Raw genomic sequence first — 26,487 nt, 5'->3', positions numbered from 1 at the left:
TCCTGTATGTGTTCTGTGTTTGATTTTCTTTTTCTCCATACAGTACATAAACCTCAGCTTTGCAGCAGCAGACTGGTGAAGGAAAGCAGCACGCTGGGAATGCAAAGCGGCCACTCTCAGCTGCACAGACCAGTGCTGGTCTGGGTGAGCCCCACAATGGTTTGCATTAGGCTGGGAATTAAAGGGAAAAATACAATGCATCATTTGCATTCTCCAAGGAAAGGCTCGTGGGAAGGGTTTGTGAGGGTCCAGAGGGCTGTGTACCCCCTGCAGCAGTGGGGCAGCCTCTGCTCTCTCGACAGCTCACTGGAAATTTATGGGGGACAACATTGTGAGCATCCCTGGGGAAATGCAGGCTTCCTAAGGGCAGAGAAGGGTGGAGAGATCAGCCAAGCCCTGCTCCAGCCAGGTGGGACCCCAGCATGGCATTAGGGCAGGGCTGCACCCTTCCTGGGTGCTGCCAAGCAGGGCACTGCAGCCCTGGAACCATACTACAGCCTCAAGGGAGGGGGATGGTGGGGGGGACCCTTGTCATGCCCAGTGAGCAGCAGGCAGGCAGCAGGACCATCACACCCCTCAGTTTAGTGACAAACCCAGGGTCAACAGCTCAGCTGTGTTAGTGGGGAAGGGGGAGATGGGCTCTTGAAGCACCCCAGCTTCATGAGAAAGGGGTCCTGCTGCATGTCACCCCAGGATACCTCATGCCCCCCAGCATCCCCACAAAGCCATGGTGCCCAGAAAACAGCGTTCTTTCAAGTTATAAAAGAGCTGGTGGGAGTTCTTTGGGAAAAAGGCTGATTGCTGCTATTGCAGAAAGCTGATTCAGTGCCTCAGCACAGGGAGGGAGAGGAGTGGGGGAACCCCATGCTGCCAACAGCATCTGCCAAGTGTGCCATGCAGGGGACAGTGCTTCTGCCACTTCCACACACAGAGGAAAAATCCAAGGAGGCAGAACAGAGCTGTGCTTGTGGCACCATCTCCCAGGGCAGCACTGGTACCAGCAGCACGCGGCAGTGCCTGCAGTGCACAATGAGCTTTGGGACCCAACCACATCACATCTCCCCGGGCCACACCAAACCCAGATGCACCTCATCCACAGAAATGAGTGTGGGCAGTGGGGCCACGTGCTCTGCATGGCAGCATTCAGCCCCAGCCCTGCGTCCCATCATTTTCCTAACCAGCAGAAGGGGCTGGTGCTGGCTGGAGATGGAGGGAGGGACTTCTTGGCTATTCAGTTCCCAAGAGGTAATGTTTCTCTGCACATTCACACCTAAAACTGTCATACACTTGACTCGCAATACTTCATTCATTCCCCTGTCAGAATCTCCTGCCAGGATCAGGGGCTGTGTGTTGCTTCTGCAGGGGGCAGATGCTGCTACAGGATCTGCTGAGCAGCCCTAGGAGCATGCTCTGCTGTGCTACAGGACCTGGCCCTTCTCCTGTGCTGCTGACAGCTGGCGTTACACCGTATTGTGCTTCATGGGGGCTGAGTGATGGAGGAGCAGGGGATGGGGAAAAGGGCTGAGATGGACTCAGTCCCACAACACAGTGCCCCGACTGCTGCCCGTGGGATGCACACAGCCCAGGATGGATGGAGGGACTCATGGGAGGAGGCAGCTGAAGCTGCCAGGCAGAGCTGCACACCTCAGCCAATGTAAACATGCCCCAGCACACACCACACAGTGTAAATACTGTTTGGCAAAAGGATTACGGGTTTTGCTCTCTAGCAGGTAATAAAAGTTTAATCCAGCCTGACATCTGCAGTCGGGATGGGGACAGTAAGTGAGATGCCTTAAGCTGCTGCTGGAGATGCGCACGGGAGCGGCAGTAACAGAAAGAAGGGATCCTCATCACCAAATGACATCCATCACTGATGGCTGCAACACCTCACCGCTGGGGCTGACCCCAAAGCAAGAAAGCAGCAATCAGCAGCCAGGTGAGACCAGTGGCTCGCTTTTTTTTTTGGCACTGCACCAACACAGGACCCGAAGCCTTGTGCACAATGTCATTGATCTTTCACGGAGGGATTTTGGATGCTTGATTCCAAGTGGCACCACCACGATGTCAGCACAGCAACGAAAAGGACGAGAGGAAAAGGTGAAGCTTTTCTCTCATCACTGTGCTCGAGGCACCCAGATGCAGAGGGAGCAGGACCACGTACTCCTATTGCTGATACACTTGGAATTAAAAATCTACAGCGAGTAGATGCGTGCATACAGCATTTACCAAATCTGTACGTGCCCATGTACTCACAAAGCATCTGTGAGTCTCTATTGCTCAGGTGTACGTGCTGTGTGCAGGCACACCAACACACACCACCACGGGCATTTCTATGTTTGTGCACACGCACAGGAGAAGGAATTTTGCAGCTGAAATCCAACCAGGCAGAAAAAGACCGAAAAAGAAAGAAAAAGGCAAGGAGGAGGAAAATAGCCCCACTTGTGGAGAAAGGAAAGGCTTCGAGGAGGTGAAGCTGAGGGTGATGGGGGGCACGAAGAGCCCTTGTGGGGTTGTACATCTTGTGGCATTTTTTGGGCTCATGTCTGCAGGGTGGGACAGCCCTGTGTGATGCTTTGCAGCCACAGATTTTGGGAATTTAAGGCCACTTCCCTCCAGGAAAGAAGTGGAACATCTGGAACAACCAAAACAACCTCTAAATCATCCTGAGTGCAAAATTAAAAATAAAATAAACCCCTATTTTTTCACTTTTTCTTAAGGCTCAGTAGAACTGTTGCTTGTTTCAAGTAGTTCTCCTCTTGCTGCTCCTTAGGAAGCAACACCAATGAGTGCACACACCACACCTGCAGCATCACCTCCTGCCTCTGTACCCCCTGCAGATTGCTGCAATTCCCTGCCTCGCAGCTGCAGGATGCAGCTTCCTGACCACCACACCAGAGGCTCTTCGTTCAGCAAGGCTGGGAAGTGCTCACTGAAACTGTGCAACCTGCCATTTCTCCATGTCCATCATGGGAAGAATAGGAACACAAGAAATGTGTTTCCTGACTGGAGGGCAAACCCCGTGCAGGTGGCTTCTCCTTCTCCGTGTCCTGGGTGACATCAGCTCCAGGCACTGGGCTGCGTTGTAGGGTTTTTTGGGGGAGTTTTCAGCACAGTTCAGCTTTCATAGATCTGAAGCCAATGGAAAACCCCCATGAGTTAAGTCCCCAACCTGGGGAGGAAGGAGCTGATAAAGCCACAGGAGGGACCCAACAGGGCTTGGGGACCTCCTGCCTCTGGTGGGGAGAACCTGAGGTCTGAGGTGGCCCAGGATATGGGGTAGGAGAGGAGCAGCAATCAGGACACTGGACAACACTTTGTGCCCCACAAATGTCTAAAATTGGGATGGGAAGGGAGGAATCTCTCTTCTGCTGGTCCTAGTAGGTGGGGACAGCAGCTGTCCTGGAGCAGGGACACAGGGGGAGGACACTGGGGTTGGGAAGAGGGAAAACATACCTAAGCCAGACTCAAAGCAGACAGAAGCCCCGATGGTGTGATCTGCAGGGCCAGAGCAATGCCCCCCACAGACTTTCTGCAGGCAGCCAGGCTGACTGCAGGGATAAAGACCAATGGGACAGTTCAGACAAGGGGATATCTTCCCCTTTTCCAGCACCAAAGAGGGGAAACAGAACCCCAACCCCATCCTAACCCAACATACGCAACGACGGACAGTCCTCAGACACAGCCTGATGGGAGCAGACAAGCCAGCACCGTGCGACGTCTTTTCTGTTTAATTCCACATTTCATTTTTAGGGGTCTCAGGGCTCTCTGGCAGCCATCAGCCCACCCACTCTGGTCGTGCTATTGGGCTCAGGGCGCAGTGCCCACATCCGTCCATCCATCCGTGTCCTTCTGTCCATCCATGCCCCGTGCTGGGGAACAACAGGAGTTCCCAGGCAGCTCCATCTCACCCTGAGCTAAACCTCAGGAAACAACATGACCTCCCCTCCTCCTGCCCCTCATTCATAAAGAAATTTAATAAAATAACAATAATAATAATAATAATAATAATTAAAACAAAGGCTATTTGGAGCTGTTTCTGCTCAACTTTCCACAGTCTCTTTTCATGTCACCCTCTGGAATCAGATTTTTCAAGAAATACTGTGAGAAAAAAAAAGAATAATAATTATAATAATAATAAAAAGCATCTGGAACCAGCTCAGAAGATTTCTAATGCTTTTCAGCTTGACTGACTTGGAGTGCATTGACCACACCGTTTATATTTTCTTCAGGTACCTGCAAGGAAACAAAAAAGAAAGGTCAGGTTCTAACAAACCTTGGCTGGATGACAAAAGGCAGAAGGAGGAGATGAGCAGAGCAGCCAGGAATGCTGTTGGACACCTGAACTCACTGAGACAGGGCTCCACCTATGGGACCCTCCATTTCAGAAGAGCTAATGCAAACGCAGTGATGGGACTTTCTTTCTACCTCTCCCTCCTCTCCTTCCTGCTGCTGGCAAAGCCCTGTGCACCTCTGTTCTTGCACTTCCCAATACTGCTTTTGACAGGAGGAAAGCATGGCACTGAGTGACAGGGTGGTGATGAGTGGGTGGCTGGACTTCATCATCTCAGTGGTCTTTGCAAGTTTAATGATTCTATGAAAGGGGACATTCGGGTAAAGCTCCTGGAGTCCTTGTAGCTCCTTTCTTTTGGAGACTTGAGTTATGCATCCAAATGCCAGATTCCTGCCCCTCTGGGGGGCACTCACCAGATTTTGGACCCGTGGCTGTGGGTGGGGAGCACACCGGGTGATGGGGAGCTGAAGGTCAGCACTGGTGGTGGAGCACAGCACCTGAGCTTTCTATTCCAGCCCTGTGATGGAACTTCACCACAGAAGTCCACCTGGACAATTACCAGTGTAACAGAAGGCACAGAAGATCCTGGAATGACTGTCGTTGGCAGAAAGGAAAATAACGACACGTAGAGGCCCATTAGCAGCAGAGAGGCACTGACCACTACCTACATTCAGTGATGGCACTCAGGGGGACGGGCAGCCAACAGCTCTTGGAAAGTGAGAAGGGGATGGAGGGAAAATAAATGATCTGTGAGCAGCTATGGGAAGCCAACATAACTCCTGGTAGGGAAGATGAAGGGACTGCTTCCTCTGCGAGGTATTTGACTCCTTGGCCAGGAGCACTATACCTGGATTCATTGGAGACCCTCTGAGCTCAGTGGAAATATGGCTGTGCTGTGATTTTCTGAGAGCTTTTAACAAAACTGAGAGAAAAAAAAAAGAAAAAAAAGCAACTCATGAGAAATAACAAGAAAAACATTCAATTTTCCAGCAGGAAGATGGAACAGGAGCTGCTAACTCTGATGATGTGTGAACAAAGGTCTGCTGGGAAAGGAAGAAAATAACCTTAAAAGCACCACAGAGACAATTCTTCTGGGTTTGGAAGAAAACTCCAGCAAACATCCATCACATGAAATAGGACTATGAAGCTCCACCGCCTCTTTCATTGTTTTTCCCTATATGCTGAATGCTGCCTGGCTCCCTCAATGCCAAGGCACTACCAATCACACAACGAAGGGTTGGGCTTCGTTTTCTGCAGGACAGATGTGCAAAGTTTTGATCTGTGGGACACATCCTAGTTGTGCAAACACCTTCCAGATCCCTGAAGAGGGCAACTGGTGCAACATGCTTACTTGGCAGCCAGAGGGCAGATCACACATCCACAAGGAGAGCCAAAGCAAAGCTCCAAACTGCTTCCCAACCACAGCTCCAGTCTCAGTATAGGTGCAAAATGCTGGGGAAGATGAGCAAGGAACCTCCAAGTATGAGGCAAAGGGAGCAGAGCACCTGGAAAAGCTCACTGGCTCTCTCCAGACATACCCTGCAGGGAGCTGGAAGCTGCCTCCAGCCCAGCCCCACCTCATCCATCCATAGAGAGCTGAAGGTTCCCATCTTGGCAATGCCTCCCAGAGGGAACGACTTCCAGAGCACTCCTGCAGCTAACGGTAGGTAGAGCTGAGTGTTAACAGCCAGGAAAAACTAAGCAACAAAAAACACGGTAAGATGCACAGGAATAAAAAGAAGGGGGCAAGGGGAATGAGTTTTTATAAAGAACTCTGAATTGTTGACAGCAAACACTGAACGACCTTAAACAAAGAGAGGATGGAGAGAAGATGATCAAGATGCTCTTAGACCTTGAGAAAATTGGACCTTTCTGCTGGACTACCTGCTGGAAATAAAGGTATTTGGGAAGTAAAGAGCCTAGGTGAGGGTCTTGGCCAACAAAGCAAAGGAGGGCTTGCAATGCACCAGCAGTCAGCACGCCTTGGTGCTAGAACAGCACCATCCAGGTGTGTAAAAGCACACAAAAAGAAAACAAAAAGTAGCAAGGAAAGTGACAAAATAGTGGCTTAGAAAGGAAGATCCACAGAAATCAATGTGTGGCCCAAACAAGAGCCTGCCAGCTGCTTGGAGGCTGTGGGGTCGGATGCAGCCACTTGTAAAAGGCGGAGCTGCTGCAGAGTCATCACAATTGCACGGCAGGAGTTTTAAGTGAAGTATCTATTTTAAGCTCTCCACATACTGCCTGACAATTAGCAGCACTCTGCACCCCGTGCCCTGTGCACACAGCATGCTCCAGGGCCACAGCAGCAGGTAGGAATGCCAGGCAAAGCTAACAGTATTGATTTTAAAATGGTGTTTTATTAGCTTATCTTATCAGCACAGTTAATATTCAAGAAAATAAGACAAACATATACACCACTCTGACCTTTGCTATCTAGAATAATATTTACTCTTACTCTTTACACACATGACCTATGGGCTGCAAATGGTTTGCGCCAGCTGTGAAAAACCCAAGAAACGAGGTGAAAAAACCCAGTGCAAAAAACCCCTTGGACTCTTTGGAGCTTCTGAAGGTCACAAGTAGGATTGGACAGTGAGTGTGCAGTGATGAAAGAAGTAATGTGGTGAAGGGCACTTTGAGGGAAACAAAACGAAGAGCACAAACCAGCTGAGCTCTGTCCGCTTTGTTAGTGGGTGGCTACTGGAGTTCTCATCACTGTTTGCCTCCCAGGAAGCCCTCCCCTACCCTAAAAAAGCAGTTTGGATACTCACCAACGCGTGATCAAACTTAAAAGTACTGATGTAGTAGGCTGGGATGTCGGCCGCGGCCAAAGGCTCAGAAATCTGAGCGACAATTCCACATTCATCTATTGGGGAGATAAAAAAAAATGAGTCACTGCCCATTCCCCCACTGGATTCTAAGCTAACATGTTTAAATGTTGCACATTTAGGGGGCTGGCGGGTGTCCTGATGCCCCATTAATGAAACATGCCACGTCACTTCTACATATTTTGCCTCCCAGATGCATTTAAAGAAGGTACACGAAAATTGTGTTCTTACAACTTTTGTTCATCTGACATATGACCAAAAATGAAAAATATTTAAAACTTTTCCGAAGTGTTCTTGAAGTCTGTATTAGTCTGTTTTAGAAAGCATGGAAGAAGCCTCTGTGTTTTGTGAGCATCAGGTCTTGGCTGCAGAATTCAGATTAAACTCCTTAAAATTGCAGGGGTCATAAAAATAAGAGGGATGCTTCTGCAGAAGTGAATATTTGCTCTGTGCTCTTTGGTCCAATGTTCTTTTGAGTAGAGAAAACATCTGCAGCATTGAACATAAAACAGTCCTCCCATTTGCACTTCTATAGATCTACACTCAATATACCAAAGCCCCAGAGGTGTCCGAAGGCAGTGCTGCCACACCACTGCTTTCAGCAATCTGCAGTGCATCCTGTGCCACCTCTTTGTCCATTTTTTGCTCTTTAAATACAAACCCAGTTGCATCTGCCTTTGCAGAAGTCCTGCAGACGGATGTAATTTAGGCGGAGCTGTCAAGCATGCAGCACTTTCAAAAGTATATTTAGAAGCCTGACTTATTAGTAGGAGTCACCTATTGGGAAACCTCAGCCTACAAAGTCATGTTGAGCTGCTGGTACTTAGAAAGTCTCAGACACAAATGGATTTTTCCATTCCCTTTGAAGGCCCTGAGGCAACCGACTCTCCGTGCACCAACTGAGGGCCCAAATGTTTACCTACCGAAGCCAAGGGGCTGCCCACCAATCCGCACCATCTTCCAGAGTTCACCAGATGCACTTGTAAACAACAAATTATTAGGAAATCTGCAAAAGAAAGAGAATGCCAAACACAGCAATTAAAACACAGCGGTGTGTCGGATGCTGCCAGCTGGGATGCTGCTGATCCTGTATCCTTGCTTGGAGCCAACAACAGTGGCAGGTGTTCAAGAGCCACAGAGGTTCAAGAAATGCAGCACTGAGGGTCAGTGGGCATGGTGGGACGTGGTGATGGTTGGACTTAGTAAGGTCTTTCCAGCCTTACTGATTCTATGCTCCTCTACCTACTTTCTTTGATATGCAGTGGTGCCCGCTGTCCCTGCACCCAAGCACCATCAGTGCTTTTTCCCATACCATCCCTAGGAGGACCCTGGGTTCCCTGTAGATCCCCAGTTTGTAGCAGAGAAGGAAGGTCAGTGGCCAAGTGACTTGCTGAGGCCAACAGCAGTGAGTGGCTGCCCAGATTCCCCAAGCACTGGCTGCTGCTCCAAGCCTCAGGCCTCTCTTGAAGGCAGACAGAGTTTTATTCCAATTAAGGTTTAAGACATTTCCAAGAGAGCAATTAATAGTTTGCAGAACAAGTCCTTAGGGCAGGTAAGAATCAAACCAAACACTGCACTGCGTGTCAAAAGCAAATCTATGCCTGATATCTTTGAGCATCATGCTGTCTGTGCTGTCTGGTATCTGGACCTCAGAGACTGCTGTGATGTTGGAGCTGCAAAAGCACACACACAAACCTCATGTTTGCTCCCTCACTGATTTTTTGCCTTGCCTAACGAGCCCTGAGTTGAGCTCTTGCCACACAGCGATGCCTGTATTATCATCATAAGGAGCCTGCACTGAGCCCAGCTACGTGTGAAGGCAAAGTGGGAGGACGATGTCACTGAAGTCCCCACTCTGTTTTTTTGGCAGTAAAGCTTCAACCAGATTTTTGGGGGTTTTTGCTCTTAAAAGTTGTGAAAAATGGAATGAAAATGTCAAAACCACTTTGCTCCCGTGTTCAGCAGTGAGACAGCTCTCAGATCCCATGTGATGCTGTTATTTCATTCCGGGCCTGGACCAACATGCTGGACATGGTCAGTAAGGTAACGAGGTGTAAGGCACGTAACAGGCACACAGTGAAGCTCCCCAGAATTACCATGTGGGAGCTTAAGCTGCTTCCTGCTCCTCTGAGAACACCCTAGGTTGTTTTCCAGAGTTTGGGAGATCCTAAGACCAAAGCTCACCTCTGCTGTGTCTGGACATCCATGACCAAGGAGATGTAACCCTCGATGAGAGAAAAGGAGAAAAAGCGAATGTGTCCCGAGTCTTCATTGCCCACCACCGAGTCCTTTACTCTGAGGAAACAGAAGAGAACAGCATTAACTGTGTCCAGAAGAGGGCATTTAAAGAAGATGCAACCACTGACATCAGAGGTGCTCAGACACTGATTTGGGGCAGTGTCACTGAGCACTATCACATCCCATTACAGCAGCACGCTGTACATCTCTGGCTCACGTATGGATTTGCAGCACACAGATCACACTGCTAGCTTTCAGCTTAAGTCTGAAAAGGCTCAGCTTTGCAAAGCCAGCAGAGGTCTCTTGGCTCCCACCTCCTGGGACAACCCTCTCGATCCTCCATCCTCTCCATCCCTAATTACAAGGCACCACAGCAGTGCAAGGCTGCAGCAGGTCCCCCCTGGTGTGGCAGTGTGAATTTATGCCCCCCCCCGAGCCTGAATCCCTGCCATGACCTACCCATTGGAGTAAAACATGACATCCATGAGGAGTGTAGCAACAGTGGGAAGGGTATCTGGGTCCAGGCTGGTGACGCAGAACATATTACTCGGACTGGAAAGGGGGTGAATGACAGGCCTCTGAACTGCAAGAGACACAGACACACAGCCATGAAGCCATGTCCCACCAGATGTGACGGCCAGACAGCAGCCACAGTGCTGGCCAGGTAAAAGCAGGAAGTTTCTCCTTATTGAAACCTGTGGGCTATCAGGCTGAAATAAATTCAGGCTCCCACCATTTAGGGGCATTTCTCTGGCTGCTGGCAGTATGTCTTCTTATCCTTTCTTTCTCAAAGCCTATTTTATTGACTGCTTTTTCTATAAGGCTCATTTTCTTAAGGAGGAGACCTACAGCTACTGAGCGATGAAGATGAGTGGCACTTCACGAAGGATCCCTGCTTTGTTTGGCTGTGGGCACACAACTGCATTTGGGTGTCGGAGGAACAGATGTATTTAAGTAGTTGCTTTTCCTGACTATGCCCTTTGCTTGATGCTTGTTCTGCAGACTGGAAACATCCTAAGGTTTTGTATGGCTGCAGGCTCACCGTGGCCTTGATCCTGACTGGTACTGAAGTGTGAAAGGTGAACACCACCACTCTCTGTGCATCAATCGCTGCAATGCTTAACCAAGCCTCTGTAGAAGCCATTTTCTTTTGCAGTGTTAAAATATGGAAGTTTGGGCCACGGACAATGTTTTCTTTTTGCAGCTGAAATGAATTGTGTTTTAACCTTCTGTCCTACAAAAAGGCATGACTGCTCTAGAGGTATTAATCCAGCATTAAAAGGCTCAAATTCCACTCATCAGCACTGCTCAGAAAGTTAAGCACCTCTGCAGTCCCTGATGAACGGGGACAGATTTGGGCACGTGTTAAACAAACTCCTCTTCCCCCATGCAGCGTGAAGACCAGCACCCCAAGGGGCTGAATCCAGGCTGTTCCTTACCCAATTTTGGTTTGACAAATCCATTTGTTATCCCGAGGTCATCGGCGGCCACCGTCTCCCCGTTCACTACTCTGAGGATGGTGAACTCTGCAGCCAGCGTGTGCATGACGAAGGGCAGGTCTCGCTCACGTACCTGGGGGATGACAGGGTGAGCTGGTGATGGCATGCACCAGGAGGATGAAAATGCTGCAGTGGAGGTTAAGGGCACAGGGAAGTGGACACATTATTCCCACGTGAAGCCGCAGGTGCATAAGATGTGCATCTAGAGAAGCACTTTCAGTGCTATTACTGCAAACATCAGTAAGGTTATCTACCATAAGTAGGGTATAAATATGGGTATCTTCCACATAACCCATACCAACAAGTGCCTTGCTCCACAGAGAAGCTCCTGAGATGTCAGAGAGCCTAATGGCACAGAGCTCTGGGGAAAGCAAACCTTGGTGATCCTGCTGCTCCTCAAGCAACTGGATCTCCCAAGTGTCACTGAAGTGTCATTAAGTGCCATCTGCCGGCAGGTGACCCTGATGTCTCTTACCAAGATGAAGTCTGTCTGATAGGTGGAGAGCATGAACACTGAGATGTTTTGGTCAGCTAGTGGTGCTATGACTGACTTGGCAATTTTGGTCACGCCGATGGGCTGGGAGCCAGAGAAGCCGCCTCCGCCGGACACTACGTTGAGGGCAAGCCATGTGGCATCGGCCACGCTCAGGTGCTCAGAGGAAGGGAGCTCTGCAGAGACAGAAGGGGAGCATTGAGGTTTGTTAGAGAGGAACAGAGAGCCAGCTCCATCACCTGGTCCACATGTGGTCAGTGCAAGGCAAGAGATGAGCCCAGGCGGCCTCCCAGCATCCCACACTGTTGCACAGCTTGGCTTTTCTCATCTAGTTTTGCTTTCCTTCTCTAAATCCATTTGATGTGGAGGCTGACAGAGGAGCCTGGGCACCAGTCTGAGACCTGGAGATGCACAGCAGATTCCTGCTGCCTGCAGCCCCAGAGCAGAAGAGCCCACAGCAGAATCCCTATTCATTGCAGGGGAGCTGGACCAGATGACCTCTGAGGTCCCTTCCGACTCGAACAAGACTAAAAGGTGATCACACACTGAGATAAACGAAACCTTTTAAAGAATAACGCCAGTGCCATTACATCTGCTTCTAGTCCATTGGTAGTAAGTAGTTCAAAATCTGTACTGAAACCACCTCATACAGATATTTCACCGTTTTAAAATAACCTTTGTGTATTAACAGCTTGTAAAACCAGGCACGGACTCTGGAATGATGGCATAACCTTCTCTAAGATTGTCTGGACTTTGGATTTTGGTTTGACAAATTACAGAAGGAAAGAGCTCAGAGCCAGATCCAGCCTCACAAATGCATAATCCCTGTTAAACCTCCTTGGCTTCAGGAACCTGACCTCAGCTGCAAACTCAGCCAGCGCAGACACAGAGGAGCTCCCAGCAGAAACCTACACTTGGCTTTGAGGTTCGACACAGCCCAGCAGTATGGAAACACAAACCCAAGGATTGTTGCTTTTGCACCAGCAGCTCCACGTTCCCATGCCCACGTTCCCTACCCCCCAGCATCCCCTATCCTGTATCCTTTCCTTCTCCTTCAGGGAGGCCTCTGGGAGCTGTTTCTGTCCAGCTCCACACTCCGTGTAATAAATTCATTCCCTCACCCCCCAGTCCCCAGGCACTGCTGCTACGAGCCGACGACGGCACTGAAAACCCAAAATGAACTGAATAACAAACACTGTTCGTTTTGCTCTCCTCAATAACCTCAATTGTGTGTGGCATGAAAATAACCCTGAGCAAATACACTGCAAACAGTGGGGACGCTGAGGGTTCTGCTTTTGCATTTTGATGCTCAGCTTCATAGGCCAATGTTACTTTTTTTCTCTCTTTCTTTTTTTTTTTACTGAATAATCAGAGCTTGCACAGAACGAAAACTATGCACCAGGGAGCGGGGTAAGTTTGTGCATTAATCACCAGCATGTCACCTCGGAGAGACCGCTGTGAGTTGCTCGTGGGAAATCACTGCAGCCAAATGCCATTTGGTGATCGGTTTGCTCTTTGCATCAGCCAAGCACCCCAGAAATCCAGCTCACTCCGCCAACCGGCGTGGAGGAGCTCAGAGCAGCTGCTGATCTACCAGGAGGCTGACGTTCTTTCTCCTTTTATTGCCACCTCTGCTCCTTGCCTGAGAGATAAATAAGAAGGGGAAAAAAAGGGATGCGTTTCTTCATCGGACGCCTATTTGCTCCCTGGCAGTACGTCATTGGTATTTACACCTCCACCTCCTGCATCCCGAAGCCATTAAGGCAGACAGGCACCTAAATCACAGAAAGGTCAAAAGATACTGCTCCTCCCCCCAGAACTGTCCCCAGAGCCACAGCAGTGCCATCCCAGCACACCCTGGGCTGTGGTGATGCTGCAGAGGATGTCACAGCTCGTCTCCCTCCCTGCAAGCGGAGCGGATGGCATTGCTGCCTTACACGGGTGACCTGGCTGCAGTTCAGTGCATCCCATCAGCTATTTCAGGGCAGGGATGTGATGGCAGATGTGGCATTTTGCAGTGGATGGAGGCAATCCATGCTGGCAAACCTCACTGACCTCTTCCTCGGGGGCATCTGCAGCTCCTGGGCATTTCTGGTTGCATTACTGCAGGTCTAACTGGCCCTACCAAGTGTGACAAGGCCACTCCGTTTGCTCAAATAATCTGCTCCTCATAATTCAATTAACCTTGCAAAAGTGACTGAAAACATCACTTCTGGATGCTGTTTCCAGCAGGCAGCCAGATGGAAAAGTACAGCCCGAATTCTGATGGAACAAACCCAGTCTAGAAGCTCAACAAATTCATCTAAATAGCATCAAATAAGCCACGTGGGAAGGTGCTGTGTGCAGGAAGCTTGTAAAAGCAGCAAGGAAAGCTGAAAACACGAGATACAACGTTAACGTGATCTTGTTAAGGCAGAGGAAGGTAACAGATATAGAGTAAAGCAAAGATTTGTCCAAGGTGCAGCACAGCTCAACAATAAGGCTTAGTGCATGAGTTAGATTTGTTTTTCCACACCTGGAGTGTGGAAAAAATCATCATGGAATCATAGAATGACCAGGGTTGAAAAGGACCACAATGATCACCCAGTTCCAACCCCCTGCTGTGTGCAGGTCACCAACCAGCAGCCCAGGCTGCCCAGAGCCACATCCAGCCTGGCCTCGAATGCCTGCAGGGATGGGGCATCCACAGCCTCCTTGGGCAACCTGTTCCAGTGCCTCACCACCCTCTGGGTGAAAAGCAAGAGGGCTGCCCCACTACTCTTCATCCCAATTAGCTGCTGTGGTTGAACTGCAGTATCACAGAATCATCTCTCCAGGATGTGTGTTGGTGAGCATCAGATCAGCCGTAAGCGGCTCCTGAGCTCAAATAACCAACGGCATTTCCACCAGGACAACAAATTCTGGCCAACACCCAAGCAGGGCTGAGCTGCTGCCACCAGCACACCAGGACATACACCACATTCAGGTCCCATGAGGGGCTCAAAAATGCCTTTAGGATGACACAAATGCGTTCAGATCTCAAAAATAAAATAAAAATAAAATTAAATTAAAAAAATAAAATAAAATGGGGGGGCTAAAATTAAGGGTCCAAACCAGTGGCTGGGAAAGGAACAGTTCCGTACTGGAAAGCCATCCCACCATTCCCTGCAGAGTTCATTCCAACTTGATGGCAATCAGATCTGCACTTGAGGACATCCATTAGCTCTCAAATGAAACGGCGGATATGGGGAGGATTTATTGTGCTTGGAGGGAAACGAAGATGCTAAGCTGGCTTGTTTCTCTGGTGCGATATGCTGGATCATCTCCTAAGTACTTACCTTCACTCAGCACAGAAGTTTTTGTGTTCCAGCAGAGCGCTCCGGGTGCTGTGCTGCTCATTGATTTGTTCTGGTGCTCTGAATGAACCAATTGCTCATCAGTTCATCATCACAGGGCTAACGTTTGCAGCCACGGCTAACTCTGAATGTTTAAAGATAATGCAATTAAAAATAACCTCCTTTTTTTTTTCTTTTTTTAACAGTCTTTTGGCTTTAGATCCCTTATACTTCACCTTTTATAGCCTCCCTCTGCAAAAAATGACAGCTGGAGTCTTGCTTATATTAAAAAGATAGAGGAAAAAGCTCCTGCAATTGTAGGGCTCCAACGGTCAGGCATTAAAAATAAAAGTGCTGCCAGCTGCAAAATTCATGACAAATGGGGGGAGCTGTCGCCCGTCTCTCTGCGTGGCAGCAGAGTTTATGGCCATATCTTTTTAATTTGATTTTTACCTTTACTAAAGGGTTTCCTCCCCACTGTCCTGCAGAAGGTGCTCATCGCTGTGCGTGTTTTCAAATCCCATCTTATCACAAAGCGGGGGATTAAGTCGGGTGGCAAAGGCTGATCCAAAGCCCAGGCATCTCCCTGACTTCTGCATCCGTGTGTGGTCAGCAAGGAGGGCTGGGGGTGCTGCCGAGAAGGGCGTGCAATGGACAGAGAACCAGCAGGGTCACAGAGAGCCAGGATGGGCTTCCAGTCTGCTTTCCTGACATCTGAGATGCTGTATGGGTTTGAATTGGAGGTCCCTGCTCCGAAAGCCTTTTGGGAAGCTTTTATTCTGGAGAACACCCTGAACGTGCAAAAGAGAGGCGCAAAACGGAGGTTTATATCCTGTGCCCCCTCAATAGGGAAGCTGTGAAACCTGCCAACTCGTTTTCCTATTTAGGTATTATCCCACTCACAAAACTGTCAGAAGAACACTGTTAGGTTCACAAACTCCAACACCGCGGCGAGGAAATGACAGCTTGACATTTGATGTACTTAACCTCGGCATTTCTGTGCCTCAGTTTCCTATCTAAAAAGTGGGTACAGAAAACAACGTTTCTTCCTAGAAAAGAAAACTTGGAAAACTCATTCCTGGGGAAGAGCTAAATAATACCATAACCAAACAGGAACAACTGTGCAGGAGATGCAGCTTGGCCAGCTGCTCACCCAGGCAGGAGCTCCCCGTATTTGTCTCCAGGTATTTTCCTCCCATTCAGTTTCCCAAAGCCACCTGTGATCACAGTGCCATGGCACAAGGAGGTGAGGGTTCTCCAAGCCTCTCCTTTCACTCTGAAGCAGGAAAAACAGTAACAGCTGCAGCAACCCAATCAGTTGCTTCCCCCCTCTCCCCATTAGGCTCCAGCCCACAACCACACTGAATGCTCCTTCAGTCTGCATCTGGAGTGCAGCTGGATCACCTCACACTAATGAAAGGCCAGGATTGCCCAGAGGGGAAAGAACGTGTTTTGCAATGCAAGTCCCCCTTGCCAGAGGGATCTTCAGCCACGTGAAGCAAGATCTATCTGCTCTCAAACCTGCAAATATTCCTCCCAGTCTCAGCTTCCCCACGCTCCAGCAGAGAATTAACGTCTCCCCATCGAGGTGATGGAGAGCTGAGCTCTGCACTTTGCAGTGCTGCAGGCAGAGCCAAGAATGCTGCCTGGAGTCTCCACGTGTCCCACCAACCACTGACATTCCTTCCAACCTGAGCTGTTCTATGGGTCTGTGACAATCCTTACATAAGCACAGCACCTGGGGATGAGACCACCTGCAGAATGGGACACAAGGTTTCTTCTGCTGGGAAGGCACTGGGGGTACAAGACGCAGCTCCCCCCAGTCTGATCCCAAGCTCCCTTTTGCCCCCTGGCCCATAACTGCAGCCCCAGCCCTGCTCCCTTCGCAGCAAAGCCACCCTTAATTTTATTGGAAAGGTACAAGAGCAAACCCTACAGATAAACCAAACCTGTGCCTGCAAGCTGGGGAGAGAAACAGCTGCGGATGAGTTTATTTCTGCACAGCCTCCTGCATCCAGAGCACTGGGAGCTGCGTGCATGACATCACCGCACACCCCAAACCCTGCATGGATCAAACCATCAGATCCTGCAGGCACAGCACATCGCACAGCACATCGCTGCTGGGGGAGGATTTCACTTTTCCATGCCCACCCCCATAATTCAGCTACCCAAGAAATGGACACTGTGAGAGCTATTTTCCCCTGACACCCACATGGCACTGCCAATAGAGGCGCAGGCATCTTGGAGAGAATAACACAAAAGCTTTTCTTTGCTGGAAATTAAAAACAAGGAAACAAACACCAGCATTCGTGTAAGCCCCAGACTGGCTCAGACAGAAAATTACTTTGAGACTGTTTGCATTCCAGATCAATGGCTCAGCTGCAGTGCAGGCCAATTAGCACCTTGAAATTATTCAGTAAGCCGAGGGTGGGGGTTTTGGGAGGGGGTGAGAGCAGAGCTTTCTTCATGCAGAACTCAGTGCTGGGCTCCAGCTGAGCAAGGTCAGCCAGCTGATGCTTCTGCAAGGCAACAGGGGGGCTGCCAACACTGCTCCTGTTTAACCAACACCAAAACTCTTCCTTGTTTGGGATGTTTCAGAGATCCCAGTCTAATTTCTCCTGCTGCTGTTAGGAACAGGACAACCTCTCTGCTTCATATGCACTTCAGGTGCACGTAGTGTGCTCTGCTATTGCAGTCAGAGGAAGAGGGAGGAATGCTCCAGTGTAATCTTGCCTGTGGTTCTTTAAACAAATCCTACCTCCGAACTCACCCAGAAGCAATGAAGTGCTCTCGGAACAGCTCCCAGCCTGCAGGGATCCATAGGCACATGGCCCTTGCTGTGGGATGCAGGGTCCCTCCAGCACTCCTCAATGCGAGCCCACAGAATGACAGGTACCAAAGACAGGTACTAAGGATTAAAGCAGCTACTTGAGAAGCCCTTCTCCTTGCTAACAGGTCTCCATGCTTCTATTATTAATCCAGGAAGAATGAAAAACCACCTCTGTCTAAATGGGTTTCTATTATCACAGACCTGTTTCCATCTCTCCAGACCATAGGAAAACGCAGTGCAAAAACTCTTTCAGGCACTGATGCTCTTAACACTTCGAAGTCATGCTAATCTGATAAGGCACCGAGGGAATTACGCCAGTAAACAAAGCCAGCCCTGATAAGGAGCCTTCCAGATAGGGCACAGCACCACTGAGCACCCGCAGGCAGCTTTGCTTTGTCTGTCCCTGCAACATGGGGCAGAAGCACAGCCAACCTGCCCCAAACCCACAGCAAGGAAAAGCAACCAGCAGCACGCGTGGTTTTCCTGAGATGTTTTGCTGTTTTCCACTCACGTGCAGCACTTGACTGTGGCCAGTTTGGCTGAAAGCAGCAAAGCACAGAGGCTCGTCGTCGCACGTGTGCAAATCTCACTTTCTTACAGTGTTCCTGAGAAAGCCAGGCTTTGGGGTAATCCAGCACTAAGTGCCACCAAAACAGCAGCACGAGGAATAATTAACAGAGAGATGCTTTCCAGGGCTGCGTGCTTTGGAGGCAGGCAGTTCACCCAAATAGGATTAGGATAGCTCAGGATTTTACTTCTTTATTTCCACTCCCTTAACCATGAGATCAGTGCAGCCAGCTTTGGAAGAAACAGGCGCAGAATTCACTTACGCTGAGATGGGTCTGAAGCTAAAACATCATTTTCCCCTGTTTCTCAAGAACATTCAAGACAACTACAAATATGGAACGGGACTGACACTGGAAAGCAAACAGCATTCAGTCACCCACACAGACCTCTAACAAGCACTTTACTACATAAGTGAAAATCCTCTGCAAAAACAGTTTAGTTCAGGGGAAGGAAACCTTCAGGAGAGCAGCAGGAGAACTCCCTGACTGCCCATTTGTGGGGAATTAGAGGTAAAACCAAAACATCCGAGGGAAACCAGAATGGTTTAAGTGGGAAACCTCCGAGCTGAGGAAGCAGTGGGGCTGTGGTGGCCTGCTAGCACGTAAACACATAAAGAGTTTGTGTGCATGCACATAAATGTGCCTACCGGTGCTTCCAAAGGCAGGACAAAGTCTCTGCAAAGCTCAGTAGAGCTAAAAACCATCCTCTGGATTTCCTTCTCCATCCAGTACTACAAAAGATGTTTTGTAATACAGACACTACCACCAGGTGCTGGTGAACACCAAGATGGTTTAAAGCACTGTTGTGTTCAAGGATTCAATATCCAATTCAGGCTGGATAATAGGAACAATTTCTTTTCAGAAAGAACAGTGCTGCAGTGGCACAGCTGCCCAGGGAGGTGGTGGGATCATCGTCCCTGGAGGTGTTCAAGAGCCATGGGGATGTGGCACTGAGGGATGTGGTTAGAGGTATGGTGGGGGCAGGTTGGGGTAGGACTATATGACCTTAGAGGTCTTTTCCAACCTTAATGATTTGATGATTCTATGAATAACAGAGACGTGTGCCAAAGAGGACAGCAGGTTGGGTCAGGAGAAACTTTGGTCCTGAGCTCCTTGTGTTGCTCATTGAAGAAGGAGACAGCTCTGTCAAGAGAGAGGCATGAACAACCACCACAGCAGGGAGAAAACCATGCCAGGCTGAAGCTATCAAATACAATCGTTCTCTTCATGAATTTCTAAGCAAAGTTGTGTGCACATGTTCAAAGTCCTACATGAAGACATCCAACGGGAAAAAGAAAAAATTAAATCTACATGGCTGGCTTTTCAAATGATACAAGAGCACTTCAGAGTGCCTGGCAGCCCTGTTTCTCAGTGTCCTATTCCCACATCTGATGTCTAGAAAAGAAGGTGGACACAGGCCAGACATGTTCCCCTGCACAAGGCACGTATCCAAAGAGGTGAAAGCAGGGAATAGTTGGGTTATACTTTCTCCACTGGAGACAGACCACAGCATCCTGTTTTTCAATGCTCAGCTTTAGAAAAAAATCCCCCAACGTGTCTGTTTGTGCCCACCGGTCTCACAACACAGCACCAGGGGACATCATTAACACAGATGCTCCATACTCCCAGCAGCTGTGCATCCCACGGGTTGGTACAGCCTTTCCTAGGAGGGGACAGTCCCCACAGGATGAGAGCAATTTGTGGGCTCAGCACACATTCTCACAGCTTCTGAAACCACAGTCTTCATTTAACGGGCACAAGGAATCCATAGAATGGTTTTTCCTTGGGCAGAAAATGGCATCTTCCCCTCTCCAGACCCCAAGCTCAGAGCTGCACTGCTGGAACCATCAACCAGGTGCCCCCAGCCACGCAGGGACCTCATTGGTGTTCTGGCACAGGAATTTTTTGTTTAACAAACTTACTTTCTTGTAACTCGCAGCAGTAGTCATGGCGACAGAACTGGGGTCCTTGGCAACACACCAATGATGCTGCAAATCTAGGATGACTAATCCTAAAAGCCTAATTTGTAGAACTCATTCAAATGCTTAAAGATTCACAGGTCACCACAGGGGTCGATTTCCATTTGCCAGTGAGGGATGGGAGACAAAGTCAGTAATTGCTGGAACCACGCTCGGCCCCACTGGCTCTTTCTTCCACATCTTTCATGTTTCACCTTTCCACTCCTGGCATTTAACTCACAGAGGCACAGGGAAACGGAGCGGCCTCTGCTAACACACAGCAAAACCTGCTGTATCCCTGTTTATACCAATAAACACACTGCAGACAATATCTTATCCCACAGAAAGCAAATCGTGCTGGCCTGAGGCACAGAGTCCTAAATCTTTATGCCGTAGTGCTAAATAATTATCACTCATCTAATTGATTGTGGTTTTGAGTAAGCACTCACATCACTCCTGTTAGCAGCTGCCAGAAACAGGCCAGGTTATGCTGTTCCATCGCATGGCAATGGGATTTTCACATCTCCATCCATTGCCTTAACCCTCCTACCTTTCCCACATGGGGATCTACCTGCAGAAAGACTTCTTCCACCTGGGACACGAGAACACCCACATGGCTGAAGGCAGGCAGCTTTAGTTAAAAACAAGCAGATAAAAGTAGTTCATAGAGCCACAGAGTTTGAGTTGGAAGAAACCCTTAAAAGTCATCTAGTCCAATTCCTCTGCAATGAACAGGGACACCTACAGCTCCATCAGAGCTCAGAGCCCATCCAGCCTGACCTTGAACATCCCCAGGGATGGGGCACCACCGCCTCTCTGGGCAACCTGTGCCACTGCCTCACTGCCCTTATTGTAAGAAAATTCTTCCTTATATCCTATCTAAACACCCCCTTTATTGAAACCATTTCTCCTTGTCCTATCACAACAGAGTCCATCTAAAGAGTCCATCTCCTTTTTTCCTGTAGCTCCCCTGTAGATACTGACAGGCTGCTATCAGGTCTCCCTGCAGCCTTCTCTTTTCCAGGCAGAAAAGCCCCAGCTCTTTCAGCCTGTCCTCAAAGGAGAGGTGTTCCACCCCTTGGATGATTTATGGTTGGTAAAATTCTAGTTCCACTGACTAGGATTTTCCCCTCCTTAAGACTGGACAAACATAATTGCACTCACTGAGACTGACACAGAGCCAAGTCAAGTGCAAAGCACTGTTGGTTCCCTTCATTAGTTTGTCAATGTTTCTGTTCCTACAGAGGAAATTAAGTTTAACCAGGAGTTATCTCCACACATTCTTCATTATATTGCTGTATTAAAGCAACAGCAACACTAATTATTATAGGTTCTAATAACTTCTGCTGCACCTTCAAGAGCAAAATATGCCACACAATGTTATAAACCCTTGTTTCAATCCGATCTTGGTTAATTCTTACAATCACAGAACCATTAGGGTCGTAAAAGACTTCTAAGATCACACAGTCCAACTATTCACCTACCACCAATGCTGTCCACTAAACCACATCCCATGTCTTGCACATCAGAGGCTCTGTCAGTCTTGAAGATAAATAGACTCAAACCTTTGCCTTTTTGAAAAACAGAAACCTTTACTGACCTTCATGGAGACTAAGCCAGCAACCTCGAGGTGCTTGGACAGTTAGATGGGACCTGCAGGTGCTTAGCAGAGCACCTCCAGCTCCTGTAATAGAACCACTGGTCCCACTGACTACAGAGGTGCCATAGTTCCTTAACAGGATGATCTACTACAGCAAAAGACCCGAATACAGATTTATTCCTTATTATCAGAGGTGATGTTCTGGTGCTACTGGCTTGGGTACAGAATCACAGAATCATTAAGGTTTGAAAACACCAGTAGGATCACCAAGTCCAACCACCAACCCACTCCCACCATGCCCACTAACCACGTCCCTGCCCTCTCCCAGTACTACAGCTTTAACTAGAGCACTCAAAACATTCTGAGATCTGCAGTGTTACTCACGGTGCTATAAAACTGTGCAGACTGAAATCCTGAATATGTGGAGTGCTTTCGCTCACAGCTTTTTCAACCAGGATCATTTGAACTTCTCCTGTCAATACAACAAACCCTGCAAGGTCCCCACCAGCACTACAGCTCATGTTGTTGCCCACATCACCTCCTGTGGCCACAGCACATCCCTTAGCCAGGGTGATGCCAAACCAGTGCTAAGGCACTGCACCCTGCAGCACTGGGATCTGTATTCCAGTGGCACAGCATCGTTCTGCTGGGTAGGAACTCCCTGGAGATTTTGCTCAATTTTTGTAATTGTAGCCTAGGCTGTGCATCTAGGCACTGGTAGCTCAATGGAGGCCTGGACGGAAAAGACAGTGCACCTTTAGCTGCAGCTCAAATGCAGGAGAAGAGCTCCCTGTAACACAACCCATGAAGCTGTTGCATGTCTGATGGTTGCTGATGAGCAATTGCAAAATCTATTCTCTGCTCCACGGTCCTCTCACCTCCTTCTGAAAATGCAGTGTCCCCACAGACATCATATAATCACAGTGTGCTGGGGTTGGAAGGGATCTCAAAGAGCACCCAATTCCAACCACCATGCCATGGGTTGCCAAGCACCAGATCAGGTCACCCATCTAAAGCTCAGCTGAACAAAGCATTAGAAAGGGGCTGCACGGTCAGTGGGATGGGCAAACCAAAAAGGTGATGGATAAGGCATTAAGCACTGCTAAAACCCTGGATGGAAGGGAAAAACAAGACTGAAGAAAGAGGCAGAACAGGTTGCTGTGAGGTCGAGGGGAACTGTGAGCTCTACTTAACATCTGCAGGAGGTCTGAATCCGACACAAGAAATCCTGGGATGATGCTTGTTAAATGCTTCAATGAATTGGAAGTTATCTTCCAGTGTATTTTTAGTTGGCACCAACAGGCATTACATAATGGCTATTATATAACAGCACTACAGCTACAAATACTCTCATTTGGGCTTTTTGTTTGTTTGTTTTTCTCTCTCCCTTTTCTTCTGGGTTTTTTTTTTTTTCTCATCTTCCTCTTAGTGGGAAACTGATCAATAATTGCACTTTCCATCAAATGAGGGAGGCAAATCCTTCAGAGAAAAATCAAATGGAGTAACAATATTGTTACCGAGCCTGTGTGCGCTTCGCTCTTGCCCAACCTCAAACAGAATTAACTATTCCCAGAATAGAAATTCCACTAAGGCTTATCTGTAGTTTAAAGGGACAGGCTGTGATTCTGTGCAGACACTGAATTTCTCAATACGGAGGGATTTTTATTTTTTTTTTTTACTTTATCTCTTACCGATGATAGCTCAGAAGACAAAAATAAAGAGGGAGAGCACCACACGGAAGATGCTGAGAAGCTGAAGGAGATTTTCTTTATCTTCCAATGAGATCAGCACTGCTTGGTGCTCCTTTAAAATCCTGGCATAGAGATGCTGTGTTTTTTTTTTTACATCTTTTCTTCTGAACAGCCGTACTGGCAAAGCAGCAGAGACTTCTGCTTCCCAACTAGGTGCTATGTGAAAAAAAAAAAAAAAAGGAGCAACTTTCCAAAAGCAAGGAATATTTCTTTGCCTTTATTTCCTATCTCTAGACCTAAGCGGAGCCGAGGTGGGCGTTCAGCTTCTGAGTGCAAAAATAAAAATCAGATCAGTGGTACAACACGAGCTCCCACATCACGCTGCCCTGAGGGCTTAGGAGAGGGCTTGCTTTGTTTTTGCCATCCCAGCACAGAGCCTTTCTAACAAACACAGCGCTCGGTAATGCTGCCTTTTGCAGGCTGGTCTTTGAAACAAACGAGGCGATTCCAGAAAGAGCAAAGACATCATCTGACACAGTCCCTTGCTAGCAAACTGCTCCCCTCTGCTGTCTCACTATTCCAACTCCCCAGGACCCAGCAACACCACCGACACGAGCTTTATAAATAACCCAAAGCAGCGCTGCCTCGCTGGGAAGGCACTGTGCTGAGCACATCGCTGGGTGTCACACAGGAACAAAAACCCTGAGAGAGATGAGAGGGGGAAAAAAAAAATACAAATGCAGCTGCTTGCAGAATGCTAAACCTCTCTGGAGAGAAGTTCTTTTGGCTTTAAAAGCTGCCGTGGCACAGAGCAGACCCCAGTGCTGAGTGCAGATCTGAAGGCAGCAATCACAGCCCCATGCGAAAGGAAAGCCTGGCAGGGCTGCTCGTGTAAACAGGAGCAAAAAACCAACAGGAGAACAGGACAAAGAGGGAGCAGAAGGGAGGAAAATGAATTAGCTGGCATGCCAGCACTCGGTTTGGGCTAAAATATTACAGTTTGGAGAAGATGGAATAGCTGACGAAAACTTACCCAACGCATCAAGATACATTATTACATGAGGAATGCTGCCTTGCTCTGGTTGGCAGGCTTTTGACACCTAGGTATGAGGATCCTGAATAATCAAGTTGAGAAAAAGGTAATTTGCTGGAAGAGCTGCCTCTGGAAGATGCTGGGGCTCTGCAGATATGAATGCATGGGAGTTGTGCTCTGCGGTGCTTTACAAGTAGTCCATGCTAAATACAAAGAACACAGCCATTTGTCATTCAGGACTGAAAATATTAGAGAAACAAGCATCAAAACAAGCAAAAGCTGTAAGTTTGCTTGCATTTGTCATGATTTTCTTCACCTCTGTAAAAGCCATTAAGGGACTGCACAATAACCCATCACCTGCAGCACTGGGAAACAGCAAAAACAAGCTCAAAAGAAACAAGCATTCATGGCTCTCAGGAGAAATGCTCCTACCTCATTTCAAAGCCACCCAGCCCTGCTGATCCTCTACCACACGTGCTTGGGATGAGGGCATTTGATACAGCTCTGGGTGCAGTGCTGTTTCTGCTATTGAGTGCCCTTCTCAAGATCAAAGTGCTGCAGGCAAAGATGGCCCAGAGATGAGATCCCTGGTTACTGAGTGCTGCCACATGGCTGTACCATACATATGGATCAGCAGCTTGTTCGTGCACGTATGCAAATGAGGGAGAATCACAGAATCATTAAGGATGCAAATGTCCACTTAAATCACCAAGTCCAACTGTCAGCCCACCCCACCATGCCCACTGAATTCTGTCCCTCAGTGGCACGGAGCAGCACAGAGCCCTGGATGTCACCGCCCCTGGAGGGTCTCAGGTTGGATATTAGGGAAAATTTCTCCTCTGAAAGAGTGGTCAGGCACTGGAGTGGGCTGCACAGGGAGGTGGTGGAGTCACTGACCCTGGAGGTGTTCCAGAAACATTCAGACGTACTGAGGGACATGGCATAGTGGGGAAATACTGGTGCTAGAAGGGTGGTTGGACTGGGTGATCTCAGAGGTCACTTCCAACCTTGGTGATTCTATGATTCCAGGGCAGCAGTTACCCCTCGGAACCTTGAGGCACAGAGGTTCAGCCCAACTGTGTTTCAGAGCTCCTTGGTTTCTTACTTTTAGTGGAGGTGCAAACAGCCGGAGGGCAAATGCCAACTACTCAGCTGCACACCCAAACACAAATCCCTGCACATGTGCTGCTGCCAGGTGGAGGAATTGCCTCACTGTATTTAAGTCAGAATTAAAATATATTTATCTCTTATCAATGAGATGTTGTACCTTTAAGAATACAATGAAAAGCTTCAGATCTGCAAAACAGGAACCATTAATCAAGCAGACGCTCTGAAAGACCTCCCTGTGAAAAGCCCAGTGATCAGCTGTGGGCACTCAGCCACAGTGGTCTGTGAGCTCTGCTCCATTGACATGTGCTTTTAAACCAGCTCTCCTAAAGACAGGGTCATTTAGGGCCCAGAACACCAGTCCTGGATGCTAGGACCTGACCCTACAGACTTCCTTGCAGAGCATCTTTCTGTATCTCAGCTCTCCCCCTCTAATTCAGGACATTATGCCATCTCCTAGTGCTTGTTTATAAGTCCAAAAGTGCAGAGCATGGGCCACCACTTCCTACATTTATGTCACGTGAAATGCTACTCTGTCCCTGTTTGGTGATGAGAGTGCATACATCTGCAATAAGCACAACAGAAAAGCAAGGGTGCCCAGTGGGGTGGTGGACGACACGACCTACAGCAGTCACAGTCATGGGCTGATGGCTGGACTGCATGATCTCACTGGTCTTCCCAACCTCTATGATTCTATGATCTTCAGGCATAATGCAGCCAGTCTGTGGCAATACCTTTTATTTCCACACCATTCCCAGTGGAATTATCTCAACGTAATGCATCCTTTGAAACCAACTATATTGATATTCTGTAGGGTCTTTAATAGTGCATGGATTAAGTGCATTGCCACAGCACTGATACAAACCACTGGGAGCATCTCTCAGACACATTGATATCCCCTGAGCTCCAGGTGTGCCTGCATGAGCTGGGCCAGGAAAGCCTGGAATGCTACAACAACATAGCAACAAACTAAAATTAAGCTTTAAAGTTTTAAAAGATTAGTGAAATGTTGCTTTCTATTCAAATAAGGGAGGAA

At 48.4% G+C, this 26,487-nt stretch overlaps 1 protein-coding gene across 1 annotated transcript; it reads right to left on the bottom strand.

Moving 5' to 3' along the window:
- CASTOR2 (cytosolic arginine sensor for mTORC1 subunit 2) lies at positions 1 to 20,011 on the bottom strand. Its single transcript, XM_031556488.1, has 8 exons — positions 19,985 to 20,011; positions 11,335 to 11,670; positions 10,800 to 10,932; positions 9,820 to 9,943; positions 9,307 to 9,417; positions 8,046 to 8,128; positions 7,066 to 7,160; positions 1 to 4,233 (listed from the first exon to the last, which is right to left on the bottom strand). Exons 1-8 carry the CDS (start codon positions 20,009 to 20,011, stop codon positions 4,168 to 4,170), a joined length of 975 nt encoding a protein of 324 aa, XP_031412348.1. The 3' UTR covers positions 1 to 4,167.
- Between the last annotated feature and the right edge of the window lie 6,476 nt (positions 20,012 to 26,487).

This window comes from Meleagris gallopavo, chromosome 21 (genome assembly GCF_000146605.3).
Source record: "Meleagris gallopavo isolate NT-WF06-2002-E0010 breed Aviagen turkey brand Nicholas breeding stock chromosome 21, Turkey_5.1, whole genome shotgun sequence".
Taxonomy (NCBI): Eukaryota; Metazoa; Chordata; class Aves; order Galliformes; family Phasianidae; genus Meleagris; species Meleagris gallopavo.
The sequence above is the reverse complement of the archived record's forward strand: the minus strand, read 5'-3'. Positions and strand labels throughout refer to the sequence as shown.

Coding starts and splice junctions, on each gene's coding strand:
- CASTOR2 (XM_031556488.1), bottom strand. CDS start 20,011: ATGACTACTGCTGCGAGTTACAAGAAA. Junction 9,418..9,819: donor GTCATGTTTTACTCCAATGG/GTAGGTCATGGC, acceptor CTGTTTCCTCAG/AGTAAAGGACTCGGTGGTGG. Junction 8,129..9,306: donor GATGTCCAGACACAGCAGAG/GTGAGCTTTGGT, acceptor TTTCTTTTGCAG/ATTTCCTAATAATTTGTTGT.